This window comes from Protopterus annectens, chromosome 9.part0 (genome assembly GCF_019279795.1).
Source record: "Protopterus annectens isolate FY-2018-M chromosome 9.part0, PAN1.0, whole genome shotgun sequence".
NCBI lineage: Eukaryota > Metazoa > Chordata > Ceratodontiformes > Protopteridae > Protopterus > Protopterus annectens.
This window is the reverse complement of record NC_056743.1, coordinates 899,859,855-899,874,786: the sequence shown is the minus strand read 5'-3', so window position 1 is coordinate 899,874,786 and position 14,932 is coordinate 899,859,855. Positions and strand designations below refer to the sequence as shown.

Below are 14,932 nucleotides of genomic sequence, written 5' to 3'. Positions count from 1 at the left end.
TCGAACACCTGTCATTATTTTCTGACTTCAGTCTTTAATGTTTGCCAATCATCTGCCAGAAAAAAAAACACAATTTTATGAAACATGAACCAAAATATGAGGCAAAGCTCTGGATTTTCTGTAAAAATTGTATAGTTGAGAGGTATGGGATACATTGTCTACAAACTGGAAAGCTCTGGATACAATCATGTTGCAAAACAATAAAACTTATTCACACAATTTACGAAGAATAAACATTTAACTCAGTTGTCCGTGTTTGATTTCAGATACGTTGTAGAAAATGCATACACTTACTACAGTATTGTAATACCTTGGTTTCATTATTCGACGTTTAAGAATATCAACCTGCTATAAAGATACTTCTTGCATATTAAACAATATCTGCTTCATATGAACAGTTCCTTAAACGGTTACTGTGTAATGCAATTTATGGGACTTGTGCATGAAAAGAATGGAAGAAAATAAATGTACCAGTATTCCCAACAGGAATGAGAGAACGTAAAAGATGTGTAGGTAATGGTGATTCTGTTTACCATACCTAAGTAGTGGTGATGGTAAGGGGGGTGAAAATTGCGCATGCGTACAAAACAGTGCCGCGTTGCTTCTCTCAGTGTGCGCGTGGCTTCCCACTCCCACTCCTATACTAATTCCTTGACGCTGGTTTTCTTTCCATACTGAATGTCCCGCCCCCTTTTGCCTCTTGGTCCTCAGGGGGAGTGACGTTGCACCACCCCTTAGTGAGTGTGCATGTCCTCGCGCTGGATTTTCACAGTCTCAGTCTTTCTCTCCCTACGCGGGGTTTGACCAGGAGTGGCGCTAAGAGCGAGGTTTAGCTTATGCAACAAATAAAACCCCATCATCCGAATTTACCATAGTCGCTGCCTGGCGTCAAGAAGGACAATAACATCAAAGGGCTCCCCTTCTTAAGAGACACGTATAAAAATTATCTTATTCGCTGCATGAAAAACAAGAGAGGATTACCCCTTCGAGCCTTTTCAGGCCGAACTCTGGCACTTTTTGCTACAGCAATAATAATTTTCTCACTGGTTGCGTCTTAAGTACTGATCATCAAAAGGAGAGAGAGGGAGAGAAAAGGAGGGATAACGGAACATCGCAGCCCAGCCTGGAGGCGGTGTTGGTGGAGAAGAAGGGCTGAGGTGTATTTTAGCACTGTTTGCCTTTTTTTGCACAGCAATGTTGTCTTCCAAGGAAAAATACCTGGGGGTACTGCTGGTAACACTGATGCTTTTGCGGTACTTGGACGGAGTTGTCCCCGCTACAGCAATCGATCGTGAGTAGTCATTTCTTGGGTTTTAGGGGGTTGCTAAAAATATTAATACACACATGTATGCCGGTGAAATACTTTGCATTGGCATTCCGCCGTTTGTTGGTGAATTGCCCAGTGTTTGTGTGTTCGTCTTTCTGGCTATACCTAGGTAGACAGATTGCCATTCCGATAGTAATTTTTATTTGCTGGTTAGTTTTTTATTGTACATTTAAGGGAAACGGAATAATTTTAGGCACCCTTGTACATCTTAGCAGTGGGGAGTAGCTTCATTTTTGCTTGTCTTTTTGCACTGTGCTGCTGAAACTCACAACTGGCTTGAAACTAAACAAAGGTGCATTCCAGGGCCGAGCTGTGTCTTTCAGCGCTTGCAGATTATAGCATTTTCTTGTCTGGTATATGGTTATTTGTCTTGACTACTAATATATACATGCAGATATAATTTAATATTTTAATGTGCGTATTTTTAAAATGAAACGTGTTTCTTCTACGGTTACCCTCCCCCCTCCCCTTTCCTTCTGGTGGGTTGGCATAGAAGCATTTCTGTGTCTAAGAATAGTAAGCACCATTTTTTCAAGACTGGGATGACTTTTTTGCTTTCTGATTTTCTAAACACATTTTTTAATATTTACAATTGTGGGGTGTTTTGGTTAAGACATACCAATATCTGGACACAAGCAGAACCTGGAAGCCATGGCTAAAGGGTATGAGATTCCAGCAGGCAGCAATCCTAAGCTGTAGGAATTGTAGACATTTTGCATTGGAAATTGAAATATGTACATTTCATGTTAATTTGCAAAACTGGAAGCTAAAACCAGTCCGTAAGAGAGAGACAGTAAAGATGAAAGCTGGGAATTAATTGCAAAGGAATCTGCAGGATGGGAGGTGGGAGCTGCAAGCTGCAGTCGTCGCTGCTTGCTGGAGCAAACCAAGGCTGCAGTGCGCCTCTGGTGCGTGACATGGCATTTAACTGTGAGACGGTCAAAAAGGAGTTAGCAGCACTCCTCTAATAACAGCCTGTCATTTGTTAAATGTGCCTCTGCTTGCTTATCAGGCAGTTGGCAGGGATAGTGTCTGGTTACTTTTTGTGGGGATATTAATTTTTTTTTTAAGTTTTCATTTTGAACTTATTTTGAAATGATATGGAGATTTTCCATTATAAGCAAGTCTAGTCCTTCACCAGTAATTTAACTGCCAAGAACTGAGAAGTAGTGTAAGAGATTTAGGATTGTTTGAAAGCAGTGGTTATGGTGGGATCTGAACCCTGCAAGTTCCCCTAACTTAGAACATCTGCTTATGGTGCCTCCTTACTTCTCTTTGGAAAAGAGATAATAGTTCTTTACAGTACAAACTGCAGTTGAATATGTTATGTACTGATTTTGTATGTGCACAATTTGTTAGTCAAATGAATATGCAAAACATAAATATTATTAATGCAAAATATGGACGTGCATAGTAAAAGTAAAGTAAAACAAACAGTGTTGTGTAAAACATCGAATTTTAAGATGTGCAGTCCTGAAAATGTCTAGCACTAATCAGTTGGCAAAAACTGAGTAAATTACTGACTTGAATAGAAAATAGCTCTCAGTTTTTTTAGAGTTTACTCAGACTGTTTACTGACGTCTGTAAATGTACTTAGCAAAATAACCCTTTTCTGATTAGTAGCTGCCTTTGTTGTTGCATATGTTTAACATCTGGGATGCTTAAATGTTGGGTTTGTAAATTCCAAATGACTTCTTGCCTCGGGATTTAGGGCAGGGATCCAGAATCAGGAACACAGTCTACAAATGTCGTCTTTCATTCACAAAGTTGATAGAAGTAGTGCATTATGTATTCACAGTTTCAATTACAGTAATGGTGATTTGTGCGTGCGTGTGTGTTACTTTATGCTTAGAAGTATATGAGACTAGTTTCACTTAACCTGGGTAGCAAAAGAATTAGTGAATAACAGTTCACATTATGTTGTGCTCTTAGTCCTGAGTTCTGTCACAGTAAAACAGTTGAGGGAAGAGGAGAATTGTTAGACAAAAAAACTGGGAGGGATTGCTAGAAAACCAAGAACAGATGATAGTTTTTTTTTTTTTTTTTTTTTGAGGTTCCTGATACTTTTAACATGTTGAGGAAATAACAAGCATTTTGATCATGTGACTTGATCACTATTAACTAAGCATGGTCTCATAAGCATACTCTTCATTTGGACTTAAAGCATGTGTATTTCTGCAGATCACCCCATTGTTCATGGAGAATGTGTCATAACAGCAGTTACCATTAAGAGTTCTGGGATTCCATTCGTAAGTGAAAGAACTACTTTGTGTGCTAAGACTGCTGCTCAGAATGCTAACTGCACTCAGAAATGTTTACATTTGTTTCGATGCAAGAGCATTCATAGCAACTGTGAAGTGACGTAGTAGTTGTCCTCCTTTGCCCAACGGTACATTTATCTTAAAGCAGTTATAGGGACACCTTGAGAAGAGCGAGAAACACACACTGTAAGCATTGCACTTCACAAGACATAGCTGCAAAAGCTCCATGTTTTTGTCAGTCCAATTAGACTTTGTTTACTTTAGTAACCAGGTATATTGACTGCTGCCTGTACTTAAGTAGATTACAAATTAATGCTATTAAATATATACATACACAAATATATTTTGTGACGCTGTCTGCACTCTTCAATTCTGTAAGTTTATTTTAAAGTTTTCACTTAGAAGTTCATTTTTTGATGATTTTGACATCATTAGAATGATTTCATTTCAAGGTCATACCAGGAATTCATGTTCAGTAAAAAATATTTTTTTCTCTTCTCTCTGATTTTAAGGGTCATATAAAATAAATGTGTAACTGAATTCCACAATGGGATGTGATGTGTACAGTAAATTTTAAGCAGTGATGTCCCTCAGATTGAGTTCATTTACCATTCTCTCTTGAGATACATCAGTGGGGAAGTCATAAGAATGTTTTATACTTGTGTGTCTGCAAATTAAGTGGCAATAACCCTTTACTATGCTTTGATCATTAAATGGGCCCTTGTTTGCTTTGCTGCCACTATCATTTTATTTTTAATTGATGACATGCCCTCAGACTGACTGTACCATAAATCATTTTTCTTTCTAAATTTTTTTTGTTTGGCCTGACCCCCCCCCCCCCCGTACTTTTTTCAACTAGGTATGTGAACCAGTCTTGCGATCGGGTGACTGTATCATCCCCCTGTACATTTAGCCCTGTGTAGCCTGACGCCAGTGACTCATCACAGGAGTAATGATGTCAGTTGTGTTTCAGAATAGTGATCATTGAAAGCCTGATTATGTCCATTTCATTTCATGTCAGAAATGGCTGTAAAGTTGGGAAGTGGAAGTGGACTTATTTTTTTTTTTCAGGTAGAAATGAACTGGGAATGTCCATTTGTTTTGTTTTGATTTTTTTGTGTAACATTTAGTGTTCTTTTCTTGTTGTAGAGTGGAAAAACCTGAATATGCTGAAGTGTGAAAAAGTTGAAATTACTCAGTTTTGTTGAAGAAAAATATGAGATCTGTTAGGGCTGTCAGGATCACATTACTTCATGTCTGAAAAGCCTGAGGCACAATGTTTTGTTACTCACTATTACTGCAAGTGTTGCTTGTCTTTGCTGGTACTCAAGTATTTTATAACAGTAAACCCCCCATAGTCTTAACTGGGATCTGCAGGGAATGTTGACCTGCCCCAGTAGTCCGGGCAGAAAGATTACAGATGTATTGAAAGCTGACTGACTTCTTTTGACTTGACAATATTTTTTTCTTTGTTCTAGTTGCCATTTCTAGACCTCCTTTGGTGTATCTCCTTGCTGTGCAAAAGTCCATTTGCTTAGGCTTCTGTCCAGATTACATAATGTGACAGTTATGACTCTCTTGGATAAGGAGTTGAGTGTTTGGATGGCAGTGGGCTTTAACCCCCCCCCCAAAAAAAAATAAATAAACATCTGAGGACATAGTGGTACTTGTGGGTTTGATTCATTATGGAGGCACTCGAAGGTTTTAACCTGAATTATGTCTTGGTTGTGGATACTCCATAGAGACCCTGCAGAGAAAATTGTCTGTGTAGGCAGGCTGATGGGAGGGACTTTGGAGATGGAGTTTGGGGGTTTGTGGTGGGTTTGATTGGTTGATTGTCATGAAGTCCATGCCAAATGATTTGACTGGAGGTGAATAGTTATAAGAAAGTCTGGAGGTCGTCATAGAGGATGTCACTGTAAGAAGCAGGAGAAGACCAGTGCTGCTGGGTTGTTAGATTGTTTTGGAGGTCGTGCAGAGGAAGTTACCTGGGGATGTCCACTTGTTTTAAATGAATTTTCTGCAACACTTTGTATGCTGCACAAATGTTCTGTATGGTGGCATGATTTGTGCTTGATGTCAGCAGTCATCAAACATATCAATTCTGCATTGTCTTCTAATCTCCCCTAGTGTGTGTGTGTGTGTGTGTGTGTGTGTGTGTGTGTTCTCTCATTTGAGCAATCCCTGGATCTGTGAGGAGAGCCTCCCACTGTATGGTCCTAGAGACCTATGCTTGGCATGCCGACATCCTTTTGTACATCTGCCAAACAAAGACACTAGATCTAAGGACTCAAAACTTTGCCTGCAATATAAATAGAAGACGCAGGAAAGACCAGTTATATGTCTTAAAGGATCCACGCACTGTGGGATATGTTCCCCCATCCAAGTGAAGCATAGTTCATTCCTCACCCATATTCAAGCAAAACCTTGATCACTGAATGGGAAATTGCAACTTCACCCTTGAAGTGGCACCCATGTCTGTGGGCAGAAGTTTACAGTAAGTAAATGAATGCACAGCTAATATTCCCCCACCCTCATAACCCTTGGCTACCTTCTTACTAACTTCCCCCTTACCATATAGGTGTCCAAGGTACTCCTGAGACAAAACTGGGTTGGGTTGCATGTCTAGGCTTATAAAGACCGTGGTGGTCAATACCCTAGTATGAGACTATAGGCATCACAGTAGATGTCAGTTTTCTTGCAGCAAATGAACTAATCTATGGAGTGCAGCTTTTGTTATGGTTGGCACAATGGCACAGCTGCTAGTATTGCTACCTCAGATTGCTTGGTTCTTCAGTCTGGTTCTCATTTGGAGTGCATTCTCTCGTAGTCTGTGTGTACTCCGTATGTCTTCCTGGGTTTTCACTGGGTATTTCAGTGTCCTTCTACATACTAAAGACATGCTGTAAATTAACTTGCCTATCAGTGTACACGTGTGCCATTTCATTCCATGAGGGACTGGTACTCCATTCCAGTTTATTTTCTCGGTCTTGTGCCTGTAGAGTACTGACATGGACCCCATGACCCTGGACTGGATTAATCTGGTAGCTGGAATTTTTGCAAACCTCTTTCAAGCACTTTTGATGTCTGAGGAACATGAAGGAAGTATTTAGGAAGCTCTGGAATGTGTTTCCTCAACCTTCGACTCTTTGGTAAGGATTGTGCACAGTGCCTGCAAGTGTATGTTTTTTTTCTAGCTCAGATACACATCTTATGGAAATTTAGTTGTGTCCCAGACATTGAACTTTTTCATAGACTGTTTCTAGTTGTATAGTTCAGTTTTTTTTTTTTTTTTTTTTTGAGTCATAATAAGACATCTCCTGTGAAGGCATCCACATTTGGCTCTGGGTTATTTTGTTCACCACCCAGTTCACTAAAACAATTTTTGTTCTGAATATATTATGCTAATCCTAGATTCTCACCATTTTCCTGTGGTACATTGTATATCACATTATATTACTTTTAAGTGTTTATCTTTTTCCCTTTCTACAAGTTGTGCATTTTCTGTTTTTTGAGAGATGCCAAGTTCTTTAATCACACAAGTGGCAGTCTCTCTCCCCTCAGACAAAAACAAAAATGCTGATTCTGTATTATTTGTGCATCCCTGCTAGTTGCTTTGGTTTTACAATCACATTCTGTTGCATGACCATTGGTTACAAAATCTGCATCTGCCCTGTTGGCAGTTCCAGACTGCATTATTGTTTTACATATTGCTTTCACTCTGTGCAGTTTGCTTCTCTTGTAGTACATTTTGTTCCCAAGCTCGTTTCTGTCTACTTTGACAAGGCTGTTTGAATTTTGTGCAGGATTTCTGCTTCAGTAAGTGTGCTGTGTGCAGTATATGCAAAAAACTGCTGCTTTATTCATAGTTTCACATTATTACTCTCAGGAGTACATAATGCAATGTACTGACATTACTACTGTCTGGTATTCTGTCACCACTGTTGCAAGGTTTGGATTTTGTTAATACACCTATTCTGCATTATGAAGGAAGTTTTTCACTCTCCGACTATTTTGAGTCCGTTTCCTGATTGCATATTCTGTTCATTTAATCTTTAACAAAATTTCCTTTACTCCATGGGCTTAGTTATTTTCTTGTTTTAGTTTAGTATGTTGAAATTCTCACACATCTTTCAACACTTCATTATTGAATTCTGTCTGCATTTTTTGAGATGATCCATGAATACTTAGTGATGATTTTTATATACGTGTGTGGGATATTATACATATACATAGTTAATATTTTGACTGTTTCTTTATTGTGGTTATGTGTCCTGTGCTAAAGCAAAGAATGTTTAATTATTTGAATGTACCATATGTTTGTCTCTTCTGCAAGTCCATGGCAAAAGTTTTTATTTCTTTGTATCCTGTAGCCTTTTTTTTCCCCTCAGCTGACTTGGGCTGAAGTTTGTTAGGTGTACATGTTTGACATGAAGGAAGGCATGCAGACTCTGCACAGAAAGCACCTGAGAATCAAATCAATCTGTTGCTGTGAGGTGGCAGTGCAGCATACACCTCCATTACGTCATTTCAGAGCAGCCGTTTTTAACGACACTTCACTGAGTAACAGATGCGTGTCCTAGAGCCACTTGTTCAGTGTGGTATTTTGTTGACCAGTTTACTCTGACGTGTTGCTGTCTTGCGGCCTTTGTAGCACTTGTGTCATCATGCTCTAATACTCTGCAACTTGCTGTGCTTACATTTAACATTTTTAGTTTGGTAATGTAGCTGTCTGGCCATTTTTTTATTTTTTATTTTTTTGCCTGCTCGGCATGTACATGTATTGCTGATTAACAACAGACCTCATTCCACGGCAGTGAATTCTTTCTGTGATGGGCTGTTCTGAAAATAATTAATTGTTGCTGTTAATCTGAGTTGTTTTGGCTTTGTGTGGGTAGGATTTTGTCTAATAGATTAATAAACGGCACAGATCGGTTTTCTGTGAGTGGTGGTCAGTAGAAAAAAAGGGCTGGCTAACCATCCCACTTCAGTTCAGTTCTTTTTTTATTTTGGGACTGACTGTTTTGGGATGTTCCAAGACTGCTGACCTTAAGTTGTTGGGTTCCTGCACCCGGAGTAAATCCTTAGCCATTAATTCTAAATCCTACTGAAAACTCTCTACCCTCAATATTGCTGCTGCTACTTTATGATGGTGATTGTCTACCCCATAGTGTTAAGTTTTCCTTTTTCTCTTAGCATCTACAAATGCTGTACTTTGGCTTCAAATACATACACAGGCCTGGTTTCTGTGGTTTCTAGTGCCCCATCTCTACATGCCATGGCCATATTTCCCAGATGCCATGTATTAATGCCTGTGTATTCAATTATCTAAATTTATATGTGAAACATCTGCTTTCCCTTATCTTCTTCCCAGAACCTTGACTCCCTATGGAACTCTTATCCCCCAGTGTTTGTCTGATATTGCCAGAGCACAGTCTGGTATACTTACAGCATCACCTATGCCAGCCAACTGTAGTGAGTTCATTTCTGTCCATGTCAAAGACTGGTTGGGGTTCTGCAGTCTGACACTGCTCGTCTGTCCATGCCAAAGACTGGTCAGGACACATGCATTACTGCTGTTCGATTTTTAAAGTGGTTCTACGTCCCTGCCACCCTTTTAGAGCATGGCTTTTCCATTATTGTTGTAAATGGAGAACCCATCTAGCCATTTCTCATATCGCCTCTAAATGACATACTTCCTCCTAATTTCTCTAACATCTCCACCTTTACATGTTTTTTACTGTTCTTTTCGATCAACAAATTCCCTTTTGGTAATTTTGTTCACCTTCTATGGCAAGTGGGGCTCCTACTAGCTGATGCAAAGTAACTGAATGACTCGGTGGAATAGCAGAAGGCTTCTCCACTAGGCTTGAAGTACTGCACTGTGGAGTCTCACTGTTCATATTAAATCTGCAGTCCCCATTTACGTGGCCCCGACTGCCACATGTACCTGTAGCAGCTTTCCTTTTTACTATTGCTGCCTGCTCTGAGGGAACCCACAGCTCATTCATGGCCCTGATTATTGTACCCATGTGCTGACCAGTTGCCACTGCTGTTGCTAACTATTGTGTAAACTCCATTCCTGCTCCCTCCTTGGACTCCCCTTTATTTCTTGCTACCCCTCTTGTCTTTTGCTGTTTTTCTTCTTCAGCCTAGAACTAGTATCCTCCTTTTGCCTTCTCTCTCTCTTTGCTTTTTTATTTTGAAAGAATCTAAATACCCCTCTTTCCCCAGTCAATATGCCCATGCTTCTGAACCGTTGTCATTCTCTGTGGATTTATCTTTTCTACATAATCTGTTTTTTATGGAGATTAAAACATCCGGCTGGTTCCCTCACCCATATTTCTCTCTCTAATTCTCCATCTTCTGTCTCCCTGCTGCTTTAAATGTCAGCCCTTCTTTTCTTTCTGCTGTAGTAACTGCTTGCTGGAAGACTGACTAAAACGCATTCCCGTCCCTTTTTTTTTCTTTACACATCGTTAGCATTGTGTTTATGCAGTTATTTCCGTATCACTGCAGAACATTTCACAGTGTGACAAGCAGTCACTACAAACATTATTCTGCTATGCCATGTCATAAACCACTCCACGCATTGTGTTTGATTATATTGTAACAGCTTAAGAATACTGTAGCAACATAGCTTAGTTTACTTACCCAGTAGCATCCATCCATCCACAATCCATTTTCCCATTTATTTTTGCACATGGGGTCGGGATGTCACTTCAGCAGTGACAGTCATCTAGAGCTGAGGTTCATACTGCTGGATAACTAGCCCTGCAAGAGTTCTTCCATACCATTCACACTTACACCTGTGGCCAGTTTAGTGTGCCCAGTTCATCCACTGCATGTCTTTGGAATGTGGGAGGAAACTGGAACATTCAGAGGAAAACCATGTGTACACAGGGAGGGCATGCAAACTCCACACAGAAGGCACCCCGGCCTAGAAATGAACCATCAAACCTCATGCCGTGAGGCAACAGAGCTATGCATTGTGCCAGTCTTTTTGTAACATATACCCCAGTATATGACAGTTACACATTCCTTAATGCATTTGCAGCACTAAGAGTCTTATAAGCAAATGTGCTACTTCCACCTTCACCTATTGCAGCTCAGAAAACGTGGCTTTTAAAATTGTAATTTTATTTTTGATCTGCTAGGTTTCTCCTTTAGCAACAGCTTGCATTTCTTAATGACAGGAGTCAAAACTCACTTTTCAGATGTAAGGGCAGAGTTCAACCCAACATGCTTGATGTGCTTTCCATTCAGAATTAAGTTGCCTTTCACCATTTGCCTCTCTCTTTCTGTGATGCAAGCCACCCCATTTTGCAACTTCTAGACTTTTTTTGTGTTTCCTTTTATTGTTAGTAATGCATAGACCTTGTACTAAGGCTAGCCCTAATGAACCCACAACTGCTGGGTGCTGTGCTTCACAGTGATGTATTTTTTTTCCAAAATGATACCATGTACTTGGATTAATTTTACATTACTGACACTGCACTGCAGTGTAAGGGGGGTGCTATTCTCCTGAATATGCTTTGGTTGAGCAGTAAACGGAGGTCCCATTTGCTTGAATTGGTGGTACCTAAGGTGGATGGAAAAGGTCCCGTGGCACTTACTAAAAACAGATTAGGGGTCCCTTGCTTGTTTGTGTGCATGTATGCATGTGTAATATACTTTGCATCACCGTATCCAGTCTGTTTGCATAATTTTTTATAGTTCCTTCATCAGTAATGCAGCACAGTTGTAGCACATATTTTCATTCCCAGTTTCCTTAATTTCCGTCTCTCTCCCCCATTGCTTTTTCACAGCCATTTTATTGTTTCTTTCATTATAGCATTGTCTCCACTATTTTTGTTACAAGAGTAGGGGAAGTTTCCTAGTTCCCTGGCCAGATTTCCTCGAGTCCATATGAGTACCACCTTGGGTCTCCTCTGAAAAGGGATCAATGGCCTAGTGGGGCTGACCTTGTAAGCCAAAGATACATAAGTTGTTTCTCGCACACAAATTTATGTTCATTGATCCCCAGCAGTATGCTTTAACAAAGTAATCTCAACAATCGTCCAAAGTCCACAGCCTGCTAACCCCCATCCACCTGTCTCACTACTGCCCTTAATCTTTGCCTTAATGCACAAATTCCACAAACACTGTGTGTAACTGGCAGAGCTGTTGCTCACATATCTGTTCAGTTGGCCTCTTGCTCATAGCTGGAAACATTTTTTCACCTTCATCTGTGCAGTGGTAGCTGGATTCTTTCTCTGTTCCTTTGGTTGTGTTCTGGAAGATTGTTTTGGAGTCACTTGATTTTTGCCCTGGTCATTCTAGAATTGAAGTACATTTGGTGGTCAATTTCAGTGTCCTCACTGGCTCCCTGTCCTCCAGTGAGCAATGCTGGGAACTGTATGTTGCACTGCTTTCATATAGGCTCTCACAGGTAACAATTTTTTTTCTCTATGGGTTTACTGTTAGCAGTGCAAGTACATGCATGAGTGTCTGACCATTTTGGCATGCAGTGTATGAGATGAAATAAAAAAAAAAAATTGTCCACGAACCAAGTCGGCAATGTAGTATTCAAGATATGTACCATCTACAGGTAGTGTAACAATGAAAATTGGCTAGACAAAATACCAAACTGAAAAGTGGATCTTCTGATGCATTACAAGATGTCTTTAAAAATATATGTGTATTCTAGTCACAAATTATGAAGCAGTAATATCAAAAACCCATTCAGTCTTGATTTAACTTCAGGACATTATATTAATATTCTGAAAAAAAAAGGCAAGATAGACATACCGAAGAGGAGACCTGATAATTGTCGGAGACATGACAGTAGCAGAGAAACAAGATATTCTGAAACTTCATAGGCACTGCAGATATGTATTGTCAAAACTCCAAAAAATGACAGCTTGGGCAGAATGAAACTTTAGTATCTACCTGTTCCAGCAAAGATTGTAAATAGAAACAAAATGAGTTGTAAACTTTAGCTTAGAGCAGCTGTGGGACTACAGCTGGCTACAGGGTAAATTTGAAACTGCCGGTGTGGATTTGCTTTACAAAGAGCTAACAAAATGAGACCTCATGCAAGGGTTCTGTTTAAACAGTCTGTGCTGGAAGCTCATGCTCACGTGTTTCATGGGTCTGCACAAACATCATGTGACAAGTTGGGGACAATTCAGTAATTTAAAAGAGGGGTGAGAAGACAGAACATGTCAATGCTAAAACTTAAGACTGTGGCTGTCTGCAAAGCCTTTACTCTTTTATTGTGCCTGCTGACAATAACAGCCCCATAGAAATAGTACCACATACCAAACTGCTCAGTGTCATAATTGATGAAAATCTAAAATTTGACATCCATATCCAAGCTAACATCAAAAAAACTCGCCAAAAACTAGGTGTCCTGTATAGACACAGTCATTACCTTACCTTACCTTCTTCCCTCTTATGTACGACGCCCCTTATTCACTAATCTTCAGCTAGGCTTACAAGCCAAGTTGGAAGCCTGTTGCAATAAAATCTCCGAATTTGCCACCATCTCCAGAAACTCATTGCATCTCTCTCTCTCTCTCTCTCTCTCTCTCTCTATATCTATCTATTTCTCTCTCTCTCTCTCTCTCTCTCTCTCTCTCTCTCTCTCTCTCTCTCCACTCCCTGAAATGGCTTGAACTTCCTAACTTCCTCATACTCCTTAGACTTACTACTGCTCACAAGCTCATATTCAGACCTTTTAGTTGTCCTTCTATGTCCACCTTTTTAACCCCCTACATTCCTAACCGTTTTTTTTTAAGATCAGAAAACCACAGTCTTTTAAACATATGTAAGCCTCCTCGACCCCCTGGCCACCTACTGTTATCCTGCTCCCTAGCTAAACTCTGGAATTCTCTCCCTACCACCCTTCGAAATACTCAGAATACTCAGAGCCACTCAGACTTCAAAACTCTTCTCCAGTCTCACCTCCTTTCAAAGTGGGAATGTTTCCCCTTACCCTTACCACATAAACTCTTTAACACCATCTCCCATGCACTATATACCTCAACCTTCTGTCATTGTGGTCTCTTACCCTTTGCCTCTACTTCCTCTCCTACCCTATACCTCATAAACGTCCCCCCAACCCACTCCCTTTCTCCTCTGTATACCACCTTTTACCTCTCCAACCTCACCACCTTCTCTCTGTCCTCTCCTCATACTTCTAACTTCAAAAAAATCTTGTTTTTTATCTGTACATAAATGTTTTACTTGTTTTTTTTCATCTGAAATGCCTGTACTTTTAATATGTTTAGACTACATTAATCTCACTCTTTTTTTTTTTTTTTTTTTTTTTTTTAACAAATTGTATATTATCTCTATTTTCCACTGCTGTGCTACTTTATTTACTTTTGTGTAACTATTGTAAAATTGCCTATATCTTGTGGAGCTTTTCTCCCCGGGCCTTCACTGAAAACTGGCGCTTCCAGGCCCACTGGACTGTCCCAGTCATCAAACTGTAATAAATAGTAAATTTTAAATAAATAAACCACACATGATAAAGTGCTCATTGATATTTTGTTGTAGATAAAACAATAACAGCATGTGTAACTGGCCATCTGCTCTGACATGGGTTTGTAAGGTGAAAACTCAAATGTGTGTTGCCCACTGTTACAGTCCACAATCTGCTGGTGTGTGGATAGAAACCACATATCCAAATCTTGTCAGTTGATAAAAACACACCTACATTTGAGGGTCTACATTGAGCACTTTGCTAGAAGTATATATCTCTGCAGTTTATGTTGCGCACGGCATCTGTTGAAGCAGAAAGCTGAGATGACATTTCCAGAGCCTTTTATCTCCAAGCTATAAAAACTTATTTAAGATAAGAGACTTGGTAGAACAAGTATGCTATGTTGCATGTTTGGTGGCTTATTGGATTAAAGTAGTGTGGTTACAGTTCCAATGAATGGACTGATTACTTGGGTGCTGAAGGAGCTTGTGAATGTGTGTGTGTGTGTGTGTGTGTGTGTGTGTGTGTGTGTGTGGCTGAACACTCCCTGCTTTGTGGTAGGAGGGAGGCAGATTCCAGTCTCCTGCAGTGGCAACACATAGTTAAAATAAAAAAAAAATTCAGCTGCATTGTGTGGGCTCAGGGGTATGAGCCAGGCTCTGTCAAGCTTCGTTTGTGAAGTACTTTTCCTTATGTGCAAATGTAGAAACCAGGATTGCACAAGAAATAGCAAGGCCCTTGTCCTGACCATTCCAGTATTGCACACATCAGCACCATAGATGGGGTGGTTAGGGCCATAAAGCGTGAGAATTGTGCTGGTAAGTAGCAGAATGAATGCGTAGTGTGCATGACTGAAGAGGGAAGGTTGGAGCT

At 40.0% G+C, this 14,932-nt stretch overlaps 1 protein-coding gene across 1 annotated transcript in view; it reads left to right on the top strand.

The window, feature by feature from the left end:
- The first annotated feature begins 776 nt into the window (after positions 1-776).
- The window catches only part of LRP1 (LDL receptor related protein 1), a 2,772,300-nt gene continuing 2,758,144 nt past the window's right edge, over positions 777-14,932 (top strand). Inside the window, exon 1 of the mRNA XM_044083629.1 lies at positions 777-1,291. Within this exon, the coding sequence (XP_043939564.1) occupies positions 1,195-1,291 (97 nt within the window). The 5' untranslated portion in view covers positions 777-1,194. The remainder of the gene's footprint in view (positions 1,292-14,932) is intronic.